An 18,714-nucleotide genomic window follows, 5' to 3' on the forward strand; every position below is an offset into this window, starting at 1 on the left:
CATCCATAATATGGAGCTTCTTCTATCAACTCAAAGGTTAATACAAGGTCAAGCTGCCATYAAATATGTGTCAATTACTCTAGTCCCCAAAACGTTATACTCCATGATCAAAACAAATAAGGTAATAGGGGAAACCCCTGCCTTGTACCTAGATAATTCTACGACCAATAGTCCTACTCTGTAAATCAATAAATGTTTTATTTTATTTTACATTTATGTTACCAGGTAAGTTGCCTGAGAACACATTTTCATTTACTGCAAAGACCTGGGGAATAGTTAGAGGGGAGAAGAGGGGGGGGATGAATGAGACAATTGTAAACTGAGGATGTTTAAGCTAAACACACCTATATTTCATCACTGCAGGACAAGCATTAAATCAAATTAATATGTATTCTCCATAATGTAGTTTCATTTACATTTAATGATGATTTTACTGTATTTTAATTGAGTTGGACCTTAGAAATCAATGGAAAGTCACGTTGACCTGAGGAATTTGAACCTAGTTTTAATATGCTTCATATCATTACCCTTTGAACTGTCTGGATTATAAAATGCAATTGAACAAGTCATTTTCATAGTATCCCCAAGAGAAACCACAAGATAACYTCTTGACTGAGGTCAGTTTAGTGTCTTAATAAGTGATTCGATTTAAAACGAGGTAAGAGTATTTTTAAATCAAATCCAGGTCAGTTTTATTCATGGAAATGTTATGTTGTTTGGTTACATTTTATACTCCGGAACTGGGCATAAGTAGTTTCATAAGTAGTTTCTTTCAATCTATCTACCCAAGCGGGGGGAAAAAGTATATTTTAATATATTACAAGTATACTGAAGTATACTTAAAAATACTACAAATTCATGTAATATACTTTAAATAGGATATGCACTTTTCTAGTATATCTTAAGTATACTATACATATACTATCATTACACTTCAACACACTTATTAAAGATTACACTTAAAGGTGCACTATGCAGAAATCGCTGCGCCATTTTCTGGTTGCTAAAATTAGAATAGTTTGCATTATTTTAGTTTATGTGACAAAACAAGCAAGTATAGTGTAGAGAATCACTGTACACTCTAAACCGCTTTGAAATATATTTTCGATAACCCAAAAATATTGTATTTTCAGCTGGTGTACAAAACCGAAAGTAAAAGATGCAACATTTAGATAATTTATGTTTTTATAATATTTAAATGTTAATAACAAAACACTTATTAAGTTAGCATTAAATGCATTAAATCTATTTAAAATTGTTCCAATTTAGATCATTTTAAATATACTCAAGTATTTTTATCACAGACATACTTCTGTATACTTAAATACATTGATGAACTATGACATCTGCTTGGGTATCTATCTATATATCTATCTATCTATCTATCTATCTATCTATCTATCTATCTATCTATCTATCTATCTATCTACAGTATCTAGCTTTATATCTATCTATCTAGAGAAAACATTTAGGGAAATTGCAGTTGTTTCATTTCATCTAAATGGTATTCATTAGGCCCTATCTCTTGGATTTCAGACGGGAAAAGAAATGTCAGATGATGAAGATGGACCTAGGTGGGACAACATGATTAAAATTGTTGGTTTTTAATGACAAAGGCATACTATTTTCTATCTGTTATTGCACTCTCGCAGCACAATAATAAAAAATAATCTGTACCACAACAGTTTCACATCGGCTGCACTTTCAATCAATTTAGCCATGCATTAGTCTATCAACAAATMAACCATTTAACATGTCATTGTTCTGTACCCCTGACATACCCCCAGCATGTTCCAAGACCAGTTGGCGAAGAAGGTCCGGCCCTTCATTGAATTAATAGACTACCTGAGATCCATGGGGATAGAGAAGGAGCTGCCACTGCCAGCCATTGCTGTGGTGGGAGACCAGAGTTCAGGAAAGAGCTCTGTGCTTGAAGCCCTTTCGGGAGTGGCACTGCCCAGAGGAAATGGTAAGTATTATGTGAACACAAAGTTATTATCAAACTGTGAAGCATTTTTTAATGTAGGCTATAGCATAACCTGTTGATTGTTCTCTTAGAATTGTCATGATTTGTCACTGAGAGACTATTTAACAAACCCTATCTGACATTTAACATTATTGGTAGTGTATGTATTGTCAGGGCATTAAGTTAGACATGACAGAGTTATGTTATCATATCATGATCTGTCATTAGTWCGGCCTTGTTTCCCATCCAGGTATTGTCACCAGGTGTCCACTGGAACTCAGACTCTGTTATGTCAGCGGAGTGGTATGGAAGGCTGTCATCTCATACAAAAACAAAACRTTTGAATTTGATGACCGAGAAGAAGTCGCGAGGCACGTTGAGCAAGGTATGATGGGTAAAAACGAGGATGGATTTAGACCAGCAACTACCTCTTTGAGGAGCACACCCAGTCGCTCTCCGGGAGAATGGTTGACCAACCCTGGTTTACACAGTGTACGATTGTGATATCATGGATTTTCCTTTGTCCTTTGTGTTTTTTTTAACAGTTTTTTCTGTGCATGAGGCAGATATATTCCATCACCATTTTCACATTGATTTCACAGCCCAGAATGAGTTAGCTGGAAGGGGAGTGGGGATATGTGAAGATCTGATCACTCTCAAAATCAAGTCTTCCACAGTGTGTGATCTCACTCTGATTGACTTACCTGGGATCGCCAGGGTACCAGTACCAGGACAACCAGAGGACATTGAAGCCCAAGTGAGTCTCGAGTTGATRACTTTTTTGGAGTTTGTCCAGATAGACTTGCTTGGTTATCTCCTACTGTAGTTCTTCATAACAGTCCACCATTTTGATTACGGAGGTTTAACTTCATACAGATGTGGATTAACCTTAAAATGAGTCATGTTTCTGTTGTTTCCTGGTAATGATTAGTAGAAGGTGAAGGAAAGGAAAGTATACTGTAGGAAAGGAAACCAATGTTATTTCTGATTATGTACCAGTAATGGTAATGTACCACGTAATGATAATGTACCACGTAATGGTAATGTACCACGTAATGATAAGGTACCACGTAATGATAATGTAACACGTAATGGTAATGTACCACGTAATGATAAGGTACCACGTAATGATAATGTAACACGTAATGGTAATGTACCGCGTAATGATAATGGACCACATAAATGATAATGTACCACATAATGGTAATGTACCACGTAATGGTAATGTACCACGTAATGATAATGTACCACGTAATGATAATGTACCACGTAATGATAATGTGCCACGTGGCTCCCTGGACAGTTATGCTCTTCTACTTTTTCCGCAGATCAAAAGTCTAATCATGAAATACATTTCGAAAAAGAAAACCATTAACTTAGTGGTGATACCATGTTATAATGACATAGCAACAACAGAAGCCCTGAAAATGGTGCAAAAAGTGGATCCTGAAGGAACAAGAACTCTGGGTAAAGAAATTATAAAGATGAGCCTTTTAAAACATTTTTATTTTTTTTATTTTACAGTTGATGAAAATGGTTATAGTCACAATTAAGCACTTAGATATCTATGTATTGTAACGCTTTTAATTTKTCTCATTTGGTCTTCCAGCCATTCTGACAAAGCCAGACCTGATAGACAAGGGGACGGAGAAGGATGTGTTGGAAATTGTCCGCAATAAAACCCTTCCACTCAATATGGGCTACGTCATTGTGAAATGTCGTGGTCAGAAGCAGATTGATGATAAAATGTCCATAGCTCAGGCACTTGAAGAAGAGTTGGACTTCTTTCAAGATCACGAGCACTTCAAGTAAAATTTCTAATAAAATCAACAACAACAAAAAACAAATGGCACATGCGACGAATATACAACTGGTGTAGACTTTACTCTGAAATGCTTGCTTACGAGCCCTTCCCAAAGATGCAGAGTTTAAAAATAATAATAATAATAATACAAAATAAAATAGTAAGACGAGGAATATGATAAAATACACAAGAATGGAGCTATATACAGGAAGTACCAGATCAATGTGGAGTTATATACAGGAAGTACCAGATCAATTTGGAGCTATATACAGGAAGTACCAGTACCAGATCAATGTGGAGCTATATACAGGGAGTACCAGTACCAGATCAATGTGGAGCTATATACAGGAAGTACCAGTACCAGATCAATGTGGAGCTATATACAGGGAGTACCAGTGCCATATCACTGTTCAGATGTACAAGGCATTTGATCGTACCTATGGTAGCCTGTAGCGTTTTGTAAAGTACGTTTGAATTGTTGTTGTTTTTCAAATGCATTATGCTATGATTAACCATTAAAACCTTTTTAATAGCAAGCAATGACTTTCAACTTATTGTCTTGCTGGAAGATCCACTTGCGGCAAGTCTCAATGGTACTTAACCCACGTTAAGTTCAACGGCGTCATGAACTTTAACAAGTACCAGGACATTTTGGCCAGACACCTTTTTGCCTCTGCCAGGAGGCTGAATCGTGTCCGCAAGTGGACCTTCCAGCAAGACAATAACCCCAAGCACACATCAAAATACACAAAGAAATGGTTAATTGACCCCAAAATCAAAATTTTGCAATGTCCACCTCAGTCTCCTGACTTGAACCCCATTGAAAACCTGTGGTTTGAATTGAAGAGGGCAGTCTATAAGCGCAGACGAAGGATATCAAGGATCTGGAATGGTGTGATAAAGACCCCCTTCCCAATCTGTTCTCCATTCTCAAAAAAACATTTTATAAAAAGGCTCAGTGCCATTATCCTGGCAAGGTGAGGTATTGAAAACAGGTGTGCCAGTAATTTTGAAAAACATGTTTTTACTTATTAAACAAAATATCTTTCTCTGAGCAATTGGGTTAGTATAAAATAATATACATTTCATTCTTTTTAGAATACAATATAGCTCASTATTTTTTATTATATATTTTATACGGCTTATTTTGCTCATATTTATCAAGGGTGCCAATAAATTGTGGACCTAACTGTACATGTTTACATATTACTGTGATTACATRTTTGTAACACTTTAAAATGTGTTAATTAAATTCCTCTCCTTTTCAATGTATAGATCRCTCCTGCTTGAGGAAAGGGCCACCACCAAGCACCTAGCCACAAAGCTCACCTATACGCTGGTCAACCACATCAAAGTTAGTCCAACCATGTGCTATTATCATTCGATCATCTGTCCTTTACCTTATGCCTCATGTACACCCAGGTCTGGTGCCTGACAGCCTGTTTAAGTTGTGTATTTGTTTTTGGTCAGAAATCCCTACCAGAGATGTCAAATCAGATTAAAAAGCAGCTGTGGAACGTGAGGAAGGCATTGGGAGAGTGTGAGGGTGGGCCTCCCTCGGACCCTGCAGAGAGGAAGGAGTTCCTCATTGAGGTAAGTAACCATTCACCTTTCTCTGTCTTTCACCTGTCATGATTGATCAGCTTTGGAAGATTCTTCTCTGTACAATAGTCTTCACCTATACTATGACATCTTAAATATACATATTTTTCTTCGTCTGTCKCAAATGTTAAGTCTATGTTGACTAATATAAAGCACTTCTGCTATATTTCCTACTGTTCAATGGTCAGTTCAATTTKAACCAATCKAATGGTGCCCATTGATTCGTCAAGAGTATACAGTAAGTTATGAAAGCCTTATGTAGGGGTCCACTAAAAATTACTTGTTACATTCAACAAAATAAACACCTTATATTACAATATTATATTCTATGGAAAGTTATACGTCTTACTTGTTATGTTAATTTTGCGTTACTTTCCTAAAAAAATAAAACTCTCACAAGGACGCTTAGCAAAGGAAACACGTTGGTTTACACATCAATAGCTGATGCGTTAGGATGCTAATCGGAAACTCTGAGATACGAGTTAGAAATAGCTACTAGAATGATCCTCCGAGTTAGAAATGGCTACTAGAATGATCCTCCGAGTTAGAAATTGCTACTAGAATGATCCTCCGAGTTAGAAATAGCTACTAGAATGATCCTCCGAGTTAGAAATAGCTACTAGAATGATCCTCCGAGTTCGAAATGGAAAACCTCGGACCAGAATGATTATACCGAGTTTGCGCGTTGTTTTTATGTTTCATCACGGACCTTTCACCTTTCCGACCAAAAGATGGTAAAACATATTGACAACCCCAATAACATGGACAATGTATCTAGTTTGACCCAATGTCAACATAAGCAAGCTAATATTATTAGCAATGTTAGCCAGCTTAGTCACATCTAGCTAAAATCTAGTTAAAATCTCTTTGGTTTCATTGTTTTTCCGACTTCAAAAGCACTCGAATGCATTCACCAACTACGAGTTCCACAGAAAAGGATCCAAACACACCATTAGTAGGAGTAAAGTCTTTTTTTCTCCATACAAATAACACAACGTTGTTAATATTATTGCTCAAATTTAAAACATTACATTGTACCATGTTTTGTGCTTCTACCATGTTGTTGTCGTGTTGTGTTGCTACCATGTTGTTGTCATGTTGTTTTGCTACCATGTTTCTGTCATGTTGTTTTTCTACCATGTTGTTGTCATGTTGTGTTGCTACCATGCTGTGTTGTCATGTGTTGCTGCCTTGCTATTTTGTTGTCTTAGGTCTCTCTTTATGTAATGTTGTGTTGTCTCTCTTGTCTTGATGTGTGTTTTGTCCTATATATATATATGAAAATAAATATTWAAAAAATATTTTTTAATCCCAGCCCCCGTCCCCGCAGGWGGCCTTTTGGTAGGATGTCATTGTAAAAAAGAATTTGTTCTTAACTGACTTGCCTAGTTAAATAAAGTTTAAATAAAAATTAAATAAACATTGTTACTAAAAGTAATACTATAACTAACTTTAGTTCTTTAAAATAGGATTAAATGTGAACTACAGAAGAGTCAGAAGGTGTTAATTGTGTTATGTGTTTGTTATTTTTCTCCCTTCAGATCATAACAGAGTTCAATGAGAGGATTACTCATCTGTCCACAGGGGATAATATTGAKGAGGAAAATCTATTTGTCCTCATGCGAAGTGACTTTGCAGATTGGATGGAATGTCTTAAAAACCTCAAGGCAAATTGTAGGTACACTTTTGAATAGACAGGCTATTGCTCAACATGTCCATATCCATAACTTGTACTGATACTACAGTACACAGATATGTACAGTAGTATTGTTAACTGTGTAAGACACACAACCAGTAAGATGCACAACAATAAATTGGTGAGTAAACATTGATCGCTGTTCGTGGTGAAGAAAGAAAATGTCCCTTGTATTTTCAAAGCATTTTTCTCCGATAGGTCAGTAAACGCCATCTACAGGCATTWACCCTCTACTACACCACTTTGWACAACAAAATTAATCAATCATAATATTATTGTTATTATACTAATAGTAACGTCATACAAAAAGTAATTATAATCAATTATATTTTCAATTATAGTTAAATTATTAACATTTACAATTTCTCTAAATCTCTGTTTTTTTCTCGATTTAGATCATGAAGTAGTGCAACAGGTGGTGGATGAATATGATCAGAAGCACAGGAGAAGTGAGCTGCCAGGTTTCACTAACTACGTGGGATTTAAACGCGTTGTTCAAAAACTAGTGGCTGAACTTAGGAATCCAGCTACGACGACACTCCAGAAAATCAGAGGTAACTGACCAGAAGCCCTAGATTTCATGTGATGTCCCATAGTGCATTGCATTTTCTGAAAGTCCCTTCATTGCACCTGTGAAATGTATTGTTGTGATGCATCATGTATGGGGCGCTATGGAACTTCTGACAAGACAAACATGCTTATTAAGCACTCATGAAAGGAAGTTTTGGTGAATCAGCTACAACTAAACGGTAAATAGAAAAGAATGTTAAGTTACATTTTGTGTATCCCTTTAACAAATACATTCCTTTGTGTTTTTCAGAAACGGTGCATACACAATTTGTTAATTTGTCSAAAGTCAGCTTCGAGAATTTTCCTTATCTTCAGCACGTCTCAATGGTAATGGCAATAATAATTTGTTAATAAGACCGTTTAAAAACATATGTTTTATTTACACAAATTATCCCGTCTAATTTTAAAATATCGTACCCAGTTGTTTTAAATGTTTGTCTGTTTTACATTAAATACATGTACACTGTATTCTGTGTTTTGATGTGAGGTTGATGTTCTAGCAGGCAGGAATACATGAGATAAAGCAAAAAAAAAAAAAAAAAAAAAATTTAATGAAGAATTACAGTTTACATGTGGGTTATTTTGTAGCCTGAATCTGTCTCTGAAACAATAACAGTATTACATTGCCCCCCTGCATCCAAAGTTAGTAGTTTTTGTCCTCGTGGTAATTTAGGGCTTGATTTAACCCGTATCACCGAAGTTCAGCGCTATAGGTCAATTTAAATTTTAAAGGCATTGTTCAGGCGTATTCACGGTAAACGCTGAATACGTCAGCTCAATCGGAAAATCGCAGTTAAATGGCAATACGGGTTGAATAGAGCTGAACATCCACAATACAGTCTGAATAGAGAGAGAGAGCACTTACTCTTTGTTTGAACTCCTAGAAAAACATTGAAAACATCCAGGAACGGCAGTCAAACATAGTGATGAAGAGGATCGAGGAGCAGTTTAAAATGGAGATGCAGGTCTACACACAGGATGAAATCTTCTTTGAAACGTTGAATCCAGAGGAGGAAACCCCAGACTGCRCCGGTTACGACACCAGGAGCAAATACCCTGAGCTGCTCAAGGCATACTATGAGGTAGAATGCACTACCAACTTGGCACAGACGACAGACGTCAATTCAAGTCTATTCCACATTGGTTCTAACGTAATTTCCTTTGAAATGACGTTGATTCAACGTTGATTCAACCAGTGTGTGTGTTTCAATTTGGAGATATAAAGTACACTACTAAAATACAGGAGGATATATGCCCAGAAGAAAATCATGCAGCATATAACAGTTATTGAGCTCAAGTTAATCTGACTCTGGATAAATGGAAAAAACGGCTTAATTTCACAGTATCCCTTTAACCTTAGTGGTTAAAATACCCATAGTCACTAATTAACCGCTAACATCTCCCTACTAACTAACCTATAACCACTAACTAACTAACCGATTGCTAGCTCTGAAGTGAACACGCTAGTTCTGACAATCTCGGTTAACCAAGGAACTTAAAGTCTCACGTAATTGGTCAGCTGCTCAAGGAAGTTCTGAGTCCATACGATGCAGTGATCGAGGTGCTCCATCATCTGTCTCTTTACAAGTTACGGGACGTTTATGGGCCGTATGTACCCCTCCCCCTTCCTGAAATACAAAAACAAATGCTAACATCTGTGAAATCGTCATTTGTCTAAATAACCAGTGATGAAAAAAAAACAAGCACTGGAGCTATTGCTGCTCGTTGACCAATAGTATAAAGACAGACCTAACATGCATGTTTACGTAGTCTGGCCACGAGAGATTAGCCCTGACAAAACAGAATTGTCAGTTTTCACTCTAGGTCTCACTTAAACTTTCTTTTCCTCTCCTTACCGCCTCACCTCTCCCTACCGCCTCACCTCTCTCTCTCTCAGATCGTGGTGCAGAGAATGGCAGACCAGGTGCCCATGCTGATCAGTTACTTCATCCTGAAGGAGTCAGCCAAGATCCTTTGCAGTAAGATGTTGGGCCTGCTGAACAGCGACGACTTGGACAAGATGCTGAAGGAGGAATCAGAGATTGGCCGAAGAAGATCAGCCTTGCAGGACCGTGTGGAGCGTCTTGGACTGGCCAATGACAAGATCAGTAGCCTATGAGAACAGAGTGGGTTTTTGACAATGCCAAAAATCTGAGATTTTTGTCACAAAATATTAGTTTTAAGTATAATCTGATTCAATTTTTACACAAACATGTTTTGATGTCATTCCTACTTTACGAATGGTCTACAGACAAGCAAAATACACTGTTTTATTTGAAGAGGCAGTAATGGCCAAATGCAATGTCTTTAAATGATGATGATGATGATGATGATGACGAAGCTATATCTTGTATATTCCTATTCAACAGAAATGTGAGCGATATGATTCCCCGGTCTCAAAATGTTTCCAGATCAAATGCTCGTGAACTGTGAAAAATAACCTAATTCAAAAAGGGTAGGGGCAGCTTCAGTATATTCTCTACCAGTAGTCCACTGTCAGTGATTATAGGGTTAATACAGCACCTAACATACAGATAGAGATTCCTCTGTCAACTCAGGTTGATACAAGGTCAAGCCATGAAATATGGAAATTTACATGGAAATTGCATTCGTCTGATAGGTAATAATCATGAACAACAGACTCCTCCATTAACTTAAGCATTTTTTTTAATTAACTTTTGTCACTTTCTCTTCTAATAACTAACTCAGTAATAAAACAGGTGATCTATTCCAGCTTAACAGTCCAAATACAAAAAACCCCAGATAAACACAGAAGAAGTATTTACACAGTGAAACCACAATATCATGTAGAGGAAAAACTGCAAAAGTCAAAGCTATACGTCAGTCAATGGCCGCGTTCCAGAACGACTACATTGCAGACGCCTGCCAGATCTCACAACACCTGGACAGCTATCAGCTTTGCCAACGCCTCCAATGTAATGGGCCTGGAACGWGACCAATGTTTCACTTCAAAGTGTATACTAGAATCCTAAAAATGAAGTGTTCTCATACAAACCTGAACCAAAAATAATCCGTTTAGGGAAAAATCTGATAACTATGAAATGTACCTGGTACAAAATGATATAACAACAAATACAATAAAATATTTGTAAATATCCATAATATAAAATAACGACGACTAGAGAGGATCATAAATAAAACAAATATGATGAAAATAATAATATGAAGAAAATACAACCTATTAGGAAGAAAGTTTGATCCAGCATTAACTGAGGGGGGGAAAAAATCAAAATCCTCAACTCACACACAATCTCCGCTATTACATAAATCAACTCATTCACCACAGCACTTAACTCAACCACTAGGGGGCGATACAACCTCATTTCTATATTACCATCCTCATGGGAGGGGGCATAGTGGTTAAGTACGCCACTATCACAGGATGGATAATCTTGAGTGCTTGAAGCGTTCAGCACGGGACAGTCCTCCAAAACTATATTTATTCCATCAAAGTGGCTGGTTAGTGGCAGAACACCATAACAGTGATTATCAGGAACATACTGGTTAGTGGCAGAACACCAAAACACTGATTATCAGGAACATACTGCTCGAGTTCCAAATAGCACAATATTCTCTATATCAGTGTTTCCCAAACTCGGTCCCGGGGACCTCATTGGGTACATGGTACACGTTTTCTTTTTTTGCCCTAGCTCTACACAGCTGATTCGAATAATCAAAAGCTTGATGATTAGTTCATTATTTGAATCAGTTGTGTAGTGCTAGGGCAAAAAAATAAAAGGTGTACCCAATGTGGTCCCCGGGACTGAGTTTGGGAAACCCTGCACCTATATAGTGCACTACTTTAACCAGGGCTCAGGTCAAAACTAGTGTACTAATATAGTGAAGACGTCGCCATTTGGGATGCACAAGGTATCTATCGTCACACCGTCTTAACATCCCCACCCACCCCTCTGTTTCTACCCATGGCTGAGTGTCCCATTTGGGATGCACAAGGTATCTATCGTCACACCGTCTTAACATCCCCACTGCTCGGTTTCTGCCCATGGCTGAGTGTCCCATTTGATAAAGGATGAGACGAGAAGGAAGGTGTTGCTTCCTGTTGTAGAGTATCACACAAAGCTTTTATACAAACAAAAAATGGACATCCGTGTTTCCAATCCAACGCACTCAGTGCATTTGAAACATATTGAGCAGTAAAGTTCTCGAGGCCGACCACACCGACCGGAGCAAGAGAGTCAGGTATAACGGTACATGTGACACACACACAAATAAACATTAGCTTCATATTTTCTATACCAACCCTGCTGTAGGTTAGCTTTGACACCATTATACAGTATACTGATCCCCAGTAAACACAATGCTGGCTTTTGAAAGAGATATAGAGCGATAGATAGAAAGACACAGAGAGAGAGAGACACAGAGAGAGACACAGAGACACAGAGAGAGAGAGAGACACAGAGAGAGAGAGCAGCCTGTTCGTTGTACACGTTAGGACTGAATCAGTTGGCCATCCAGCAGCCAACTCTTAACTCCTGTAGAAAGTCAAATACATCTTCAAAATATCCAGAGATTTTCATCAACAGTGTCACCCGGTGTTAAATACACGGTGTGTGTTTTGTTACGTTTTCGGCAGACGTGGCCAAAGGACAACAAACAAAAAAAGCATTTCCCTGGACTTTCCTCTCCTCCTCACGATGGTCGTAACTTATTATTTATTTGTTTTAAATACAAAAAGTATAGAAATTCATTCAAAGAGATGAAAAAAGCTTTCCTGGAAACATACAACATGAAGAAGACCGAACTCTCCATGACCGGAGAACAGAAAAGTTCCTGTTCCGCTGAACAGAACAGGTCAGATTGTCGTTTGCCATCCAAACAGGGATTCTGTTATTTGGACTCGGCTTGTTTGTCAGACGGGGTTGACTTGGTTCTTCCTTCAGAAACTCTAGACTCTACTTAGCAGAGTAGATCTGTGGAACGAGAGAGAGAAGAGAGAACATCTATTAGCGAGACATGTAACAGACATCTGATTCACTGATAATGCCTGAGAAGCTGCTGTTTGGAGGATAGATATATTGGCGTGGGTGCCATTATATCCTCCCAAATACCAGCTTCGAGGGCATCATCAGTTTTATACAACGGGGATTACAAATATCAACACATTTTGGGGGGATGTGACATAGCAGGTACAGTCAAGATATTTGTACATCTACTCACTTCAAAGGGGTTTTCTTTGTATTTTTACTATTTTCTACATTGTAGAATATAGTGAAGACATGTAAAACTATGAAAATAACACATATGGAATCATGTAGTAACCAAAAAACGATACGCAAGTATTTGAGATTCTTCAAAGTGCCACTTGATGCTTGATGAAGCTTTGCACACTCTTGGATCTCAATCACAAGCTTCATGAGGTAGTACCTGGATATGCATTTCAATTAACAGGCTGTGCCTTGTAAAAGTTAATTATGGGTGGAATTTCTTTCTTCTTAAGCGTTGAGCCAATCGTTGTGTTGTTGACAGAGTAGGGGTGCGTATACAGGATAGCCCTATTTGGTAAAAGACAAAGTCATATTTTGGAAAGAATACCTTAAATAAGCAGAGAAAATGACAGTCCATCCTTACATTAAGACATGAAGGCCAGTCAATACGAGATTCAAGAACTTTGAAAGTTTCTTCAGATGCAGCGCAAAAACCATCAAGCGCTATGATGAAACTGTCTCTCATGAGGACCACCACAGAACGGGAAGACCAGAGTTACCTCTGCTGCAGAGGATAAGTTCAATAGAGTTACCAGCCTCAGAAATATGCAGCCCAAATAAATGCTTACAGAGTTCAAGAAAACAGACACATCTCAACATCAACTGTTCAGAGAAGACTTTTTGATCAGGCTCATGTCGATTTGCTGCAAAGACAACCACTAAAGGACACCAATAAGAAGAAGAGACTTGGTTGGCCAAGAAACCGAGCAATGGTTATTAGAGTAGGTGACGGATGATCTCCGCATGTGTGGTCTCACTGTGAAGCATGAGGAGGGGGTGTGATGCTGTGGGGGTGCTTTGCTGGTACACTGTCTGTGATTTATTTAAAATTGAAGGCACATACTTAACAGCATGGCTAACAAGCTTTAGCCAGGATACGCATGCCATTGGTTTGGGCTTAGTGGGACTATGATTTGTTTTTCAACAGGACAATGACCCAACACACCTCCAGGCTGTCTAAGGGTWATTTGACCAAGAAGGAGAGTGATGGAGTGCTGCATCAGATGACCTGGCCTCCACAATCACTCGACCTCAACTCAATTGAGATGGTTTGGGATGAGTTTGACCGCAGAGTGAAGGAAAAGCAGCCAATAAGCGCTCAGCATGTGCGGGAACTCCTTCAAGACTGTTGGTTGAAGCTGGTTGAGAGAATGCCAAGAGTGCGCAAAGTTGTCATCAAGGCAAAGGGTGGCTACTTTGAAGAATCTCAAACATAAAATATATTTTGATTTGTTGAACACTTTTTTGGTTACTACATGATTCCATATGTGTTATTTCATAGTTTTCTACAATGTAGAAAATAGTAAAAAAAATAAAGAAAACCCCTTGAATGAGTAGCTGTGTCCAAACTTTTGACTGGTCCTGTATATTAATTAAAAAAGTTATTTGGATGAATTTATTCATCCTGTTTCATCCTTCCACGAGATATAGTCCCGACACAAATCTAGGGTTGCTACCCAAGCCGGCTGGTCGTTCGCTCWATRGGTTCGGRTGCCAGAGGAGCAACCCAGTCGTTCYTTATAAATGTACCGTTGCCCTTGRTRACTAGCTAGCCAACTTTGGCTAACACAGTCACGTCAAACAGTGCAGCCAGAATAACAGCAATGTAGCTGCATTTCAGTTTGTTTAACTTGTTTTCTAGTTATTTGGGGGGGGGGGATACATCCATAACAATGAGCTAATGATGTGCGATTTCACCTGTCATAGAACATTTGCTCCCTCGTCAGATCACTGTTCAGCAGAGATAGCCAACTACACAGCCAACACAATCACTTTTCACTATCACTATTCAGAGGAGCTAGCCAACACAATCACTTCAAACTGAAAGCTGGAATGACAGCAAACTAGCTGCATTTAATGTTTTTCTCTTGACATTTCTTTGTATATATCCATAACAATTCATATATTGACTGGCAGAGAAAAGCTGCCAGTCTGTCTCGTCTCAACCCCAACATGTTGATTACTATGGGACAGCTGGAGATCGAATTTGAATATTGAAACAATGTTGCCAATGTCGGAGAGACGGACAGCAAGGTTTATACAAATCTCTGCTGTTGAAAACCAATTGCTCGTCTAAAAGAAATTAAATTGGATGATTAGGCTAATGCTTTTTAGAGTGAGGTCAAGTTGTATAAGAATTGCCTGGCATGGGTGATGAGAAGTGGGACTGCGCTAGTCGATGGACGAGTATATAGCATTCTTAAAATAGATTTAGTGGTGTAACTTGTGCGAATATGACAACCAGCTAGGAATCGGTATTAACCAATAGAATCCAGGATTTAGACACCAGTTCTGGAGTCCAGTGGGGGAAGATGTAGAGAATAACTCACCAAGCTTGTGGAGTCTCAGTGGGGAGAGAGAGCAAAATACACCAGTCTGGAAGTCTCATGTGGGGAGAGAGAGAAACGTAACCAGTTGGAGTCTCATGTGGAGAGAGAGAACTACGTGTCCGTTGGGGTAATGGGACAGATTCTGTCGTCATTTGGGTGTACCCTCGGGGTTAACACGTACAATATATTCAATCCGGGGTAGGTGGTACATACCCAAAGACTATCCCATCTGTCCTCTCCATTTATCTCTAGGCCTTGATGTCATGGATGCAGACACAAGCTGAGAGGAGAAACAGAGAACCATCAGCATCACTGTCATAGGAGGCCACAAAGAGCTGAGAAAGAGAAGAGAACTGTCATAGAGGCAGACACAGAGCTGAACAGAGAGAGAACTGTCATAGGAGGCCAGAACACAAGCTGAACAGAGAAGAGACTGTCATAGGAGGCCAGACACAGCTGAAGGAGAGAGAGACTGTCATAGGAGGCCAGACACAGAGCTGAGAGGAGAGAGAACTGTCATAGGAGGCCAGACATCTAGAGCTGAGACAGAGAAGAATCTGTCATAGGCCAGACACAGAGCTGAACAGGAGCAGAACTGTCATAGGAGGCCAGACACAGAGCTGAACAGAGACCAGAACTGCATATGGAGGCCAGACCAGTATAGCTGAGAAGGAGAGAATGAAACTAGCATAGTGAATAGAGGCCAAGATTCACATGATGCTGAGAAGAGAGTATAGGAGGCCAGACCATGAGAGATAGATACAGGTAACATAGCGCACTGTATAACGTCCGACTGAGCTAAAGAGGACTGTCATAGGAGGCCAGGACACAGAGTCTGAGACAGAGACAGAAACTGTCATAGGAGGCCAGACACAGAGCTGAGAGAGATAGAGAACAGATAACCGATCAGATCATCTGTCATTAGGGAGGCCGATGGACGACATGAGTGTGACTGATAACAGAGAGAGTATGAAACTTTCACATATGCGCAGAGGCCTGATTAACAGGAAGCTTTAACAGGAGACAGTAACTTTCATAGGAGCCGAGGCATCACAGAGCTTGAGAGGCTGAGAGACAGTATGAATCGTCATAGGAGGCCATGACACAGTAGCTGAGGAAGATGATCCTGGCTGGTGTTATGTGAGAACACGAGAGTATATTTTATCTACAGTGTCAATGCGTGCATACACTGTGCTAATTAGGTTACGGTTTCAAACGATTTGTGTAGGTCTGAGGAGGTCGAGGGAGGGAGAGCTGGTGGTATTTTAGAGAAGCCAGACATCAGAGCTGAGATGAGAGGGAGATACTGTCATTTGGAGGCCAGGCACAGAGAGCGTGTAAGTGAGAGAGGACTCATAGAGGCCAGTATCTTCACTAGCTGAGTGAGGATGGAGAACTGTCTAGGAGTCTCAGACACAGAGCCTTGATGATGGAGAATGAGATACTGTTCTATTAGGAGCCTCAGGAGCAGCAGATGTGAGGAGAATGTGTTACTTCTTCTCTCTTGGGTTGTGATCACGTCTGTCTCTCCATAGGAGCACAGTTTGCTTCCCGACTTACGGTCGATTCTTTCGGGCGTGTGGGCGTGGCAGTCGTGGGCTACTTTTTCGTAGAGGATCTCTGAGGCGGGGAGTCTTGCTCTGGCTCTAGGCGTGGGTGTCTTCACTTGCCATCTCGGTGTCTCTGTTCTGCTGGACTTTCTCTTTGTTCTGCTTTTTTCTCATTGCTCTCAGTCTTCTTCTTTCGTGTTACCGACCTTACTCCACTGTAGGATTTACTACATATTCATGATGCGCCATTCTCATTTGCTCCCTTCATTTTTTACTTTTCCTGGAGGTCAGTCCTATCTCATTTCTCCTCGTTTATCTTCTGCCATACTCGTATCTTGTACATACTGTGACTGTCGATCTCCTTTGTAATACTCGGGTATACGCGGTACACTTATTTATAGCCTACTCTTTCCTTTGAGTGTTCTCTTCTGAGTTTTATAAAATGAGCTCATACTACTTTTCTTCATTTCTTCTCTTACGACTTTCAACTTTCTCTCTCTACTGATCTATCTTTCTCCTGCTTTCGCTGTAAATTCCTCGACTGTACAGTATTTATCGACCTGCCTCTTTTCTTTATTGTAGTCAGTCAAGCCCTGCATTTGATTCGTAAAAGACATTCTTGTGATTGTTTTTTCTTTGGCCAGGTCTACTTAAGGTATCTCTCGACAGAGGAGGCAGAGTCGGACAGGTTAATTTGTAGTGTGTGGTTCGTTACATTTTGGAATGAAAACAGTTTTTGTTCTCGAGGTTGTTAAGGAAATATCCTCCATTCCTGCGATTTCAGGTGTCTCCCTATTTGAATGGGTGGTCCTGGTTTTATGACTCAAGACGGTTGGTGCCTCTAATAATTGATGTCTTTTGGGTCGCTTCTCCCTTTCACAAGAAACTTTCCAGAATGTCCTTATGGTCTTTTGTGAAAAATTGACAGCTACGTTGTGTCTGCGGCAGCGGGTTTTGTGAGTCACGAATTAACTGTCTGCAGTTTGGGTTTGTCCACTCTCTTTTTAATATGATGAAGTTAAGTTGGGTTTGTGTATACAAATTAACCTCAGGGATATCCTATCCAGTCGTACAGTTTTTCTCAGAATAATGTCCTTTCTTTCATTCACGGTCGTGAAACAAGTACATTACGGCTTCCAGACCTTGTTCTCTCTAATCAACACTCTCTTGAGGAACTTTGCGCTTTAACTAGTTGCCTTTTCGCCATTACTTTTCCACCAGATATTTTCTGAAAAAAAAGACAACCAATTTGTTTAAAACTTTACTTTGATATTGCAGATAGTGTAATCTACACATTGAATTTAGTGTTGAAAATGTCTCTGCATGTGGCTAGGAGAGGAGACCGGTTGTTGTCCACACGTTCTCAAACAATAGTAGGTACAGATTATAGTGAGTAATCGGGAAATGTGGCTTGTATTTAGGGTGACAAGCTGCTTCGGTTCTCCACTGTAATAATCATGATTAGTGACTTAAGAGAAGATGGATAGTTGAAGATCTTGTGCATACGTTGTTCGTGCTGGGTATGTAAGAGAGGTATCGGTACTTTAGTTAGCGCAATCGGACCGAACAGCTGGCGTGCTGATAACATTTGTGCAGGGCATTAACCCTAAAGCTTGTAGATGCACGCCAATGCAGCTGGTGCTCGGTCAGCCATACTGCTGTCACCTGGTACTACGATTGCACGCTAATGGTCACGGGCGTGAGCTCCGGAATGTCGTGTTCAGGGAGCCAAATTTATGCTCATGGGGCTCCAGCCAATGTTGCGTCAGTCCGTGTTGCAGCCCAAGGTTACTCTTTCAGGACGGCATGGCCAACATTGGTTTGTATCTTGGGCAAACAGTGTAAGTGCTCTTGTACTGAATCTGTTTCTGAGGGCTACTCGTTTTGTGCTGGCTGAGCCAAGTCGTCCTGTATGCTGCATGTTCGTTCGTAACCAACTCTAGGACTAAG

The 18,714-nt window shown here is 39.5% G+C and overlaps 1 protein-coding gene and 1 long non-coding RNA gene across 4 annotated transcripts; one reads left to right on the top strand and one right to left on the bottom strand.

The window, feature by feature from the left end:
- Positions 1-581: 581 nt before the first annotated feature.
- Positions 582-10,120, top strand: LOC112069137 (interferon-induced GTP-binding protein Mx2). 3 transcript variants are annotated; one of them, XM_024136431.2, is made up of 14 exons: positions 582-658; positions 1,537-1,574; positions 1,788-1,969; positions 2,217-2,351; positions 2,569-2,723; positions 3,295-3,433; positions 3,576-3,774; positions 5,046-5,124; positions 5,241-5,363; positions 6,914-7,046; positions 7,464-7,622; positions 7,889-7,965; positions 8,523-8,720; positions 9,536-10,120. In XM_024136431.2, the coding sequence occupies exons 2-14, from the start codon at positions 1,549-1,551 to the stop codon at positions 9,755-9,757; spliced, it is 1,827 nt and encodes a 608-aa protein (XP_023992199.1). In that variant the 5' UTR covers positions 582-658; positions 1,537-1,548; the 3' UTR covers positions 9,758-10,120. The 3 variants fall into 3 exon arrangements, with proteins under 3 accessions (XP_023992199.1, XP_023992200.1, XP_070294529.1); XM_070438428.1 differs by having other exon boundaries at positions 592-617; XM_024136432.2 differs by lacking the exon at positions 8,523-8,720.
- Positions 10,121-15,585: 5,465 nt separating this feature from the next.
- On the bottom strand, positions 15,586-16,091 carry LOC139024047 (uncharacterized). The gene is made up of 3 exons (XR_011475284.1): positions 16,069-16,091; positions 15,831-15,851; positions 15,586-15,748 (listed from the first exon to the last, which is right to left on the bottom strand). It is a non-coding gene; the product is annotated as an uncharacterized lncRNA (long non-coding RNA).
- Between the last annotated feature and the right edge of the window lie 2,623 nt (positions 16,092-18,714).

Source organism: Salvelinus sp. IW2-2015, unplaced genomic scaffold (assembly GCF_002910315.2).
Source record: "Salvelinus sp. IW2-2015 unplaced genomic scaffold, ASM291031v2 Un_scaffold915, whole genome shotgun sequence".
Classification (NCBI taxonomy): domain Eukaryota; kingdom Metazoa; phylum Chordata; class Actinopteri; order Salmoniformes; family Salmonidae; genus Salvelinus; species Salvelinus sp. IW2-2015.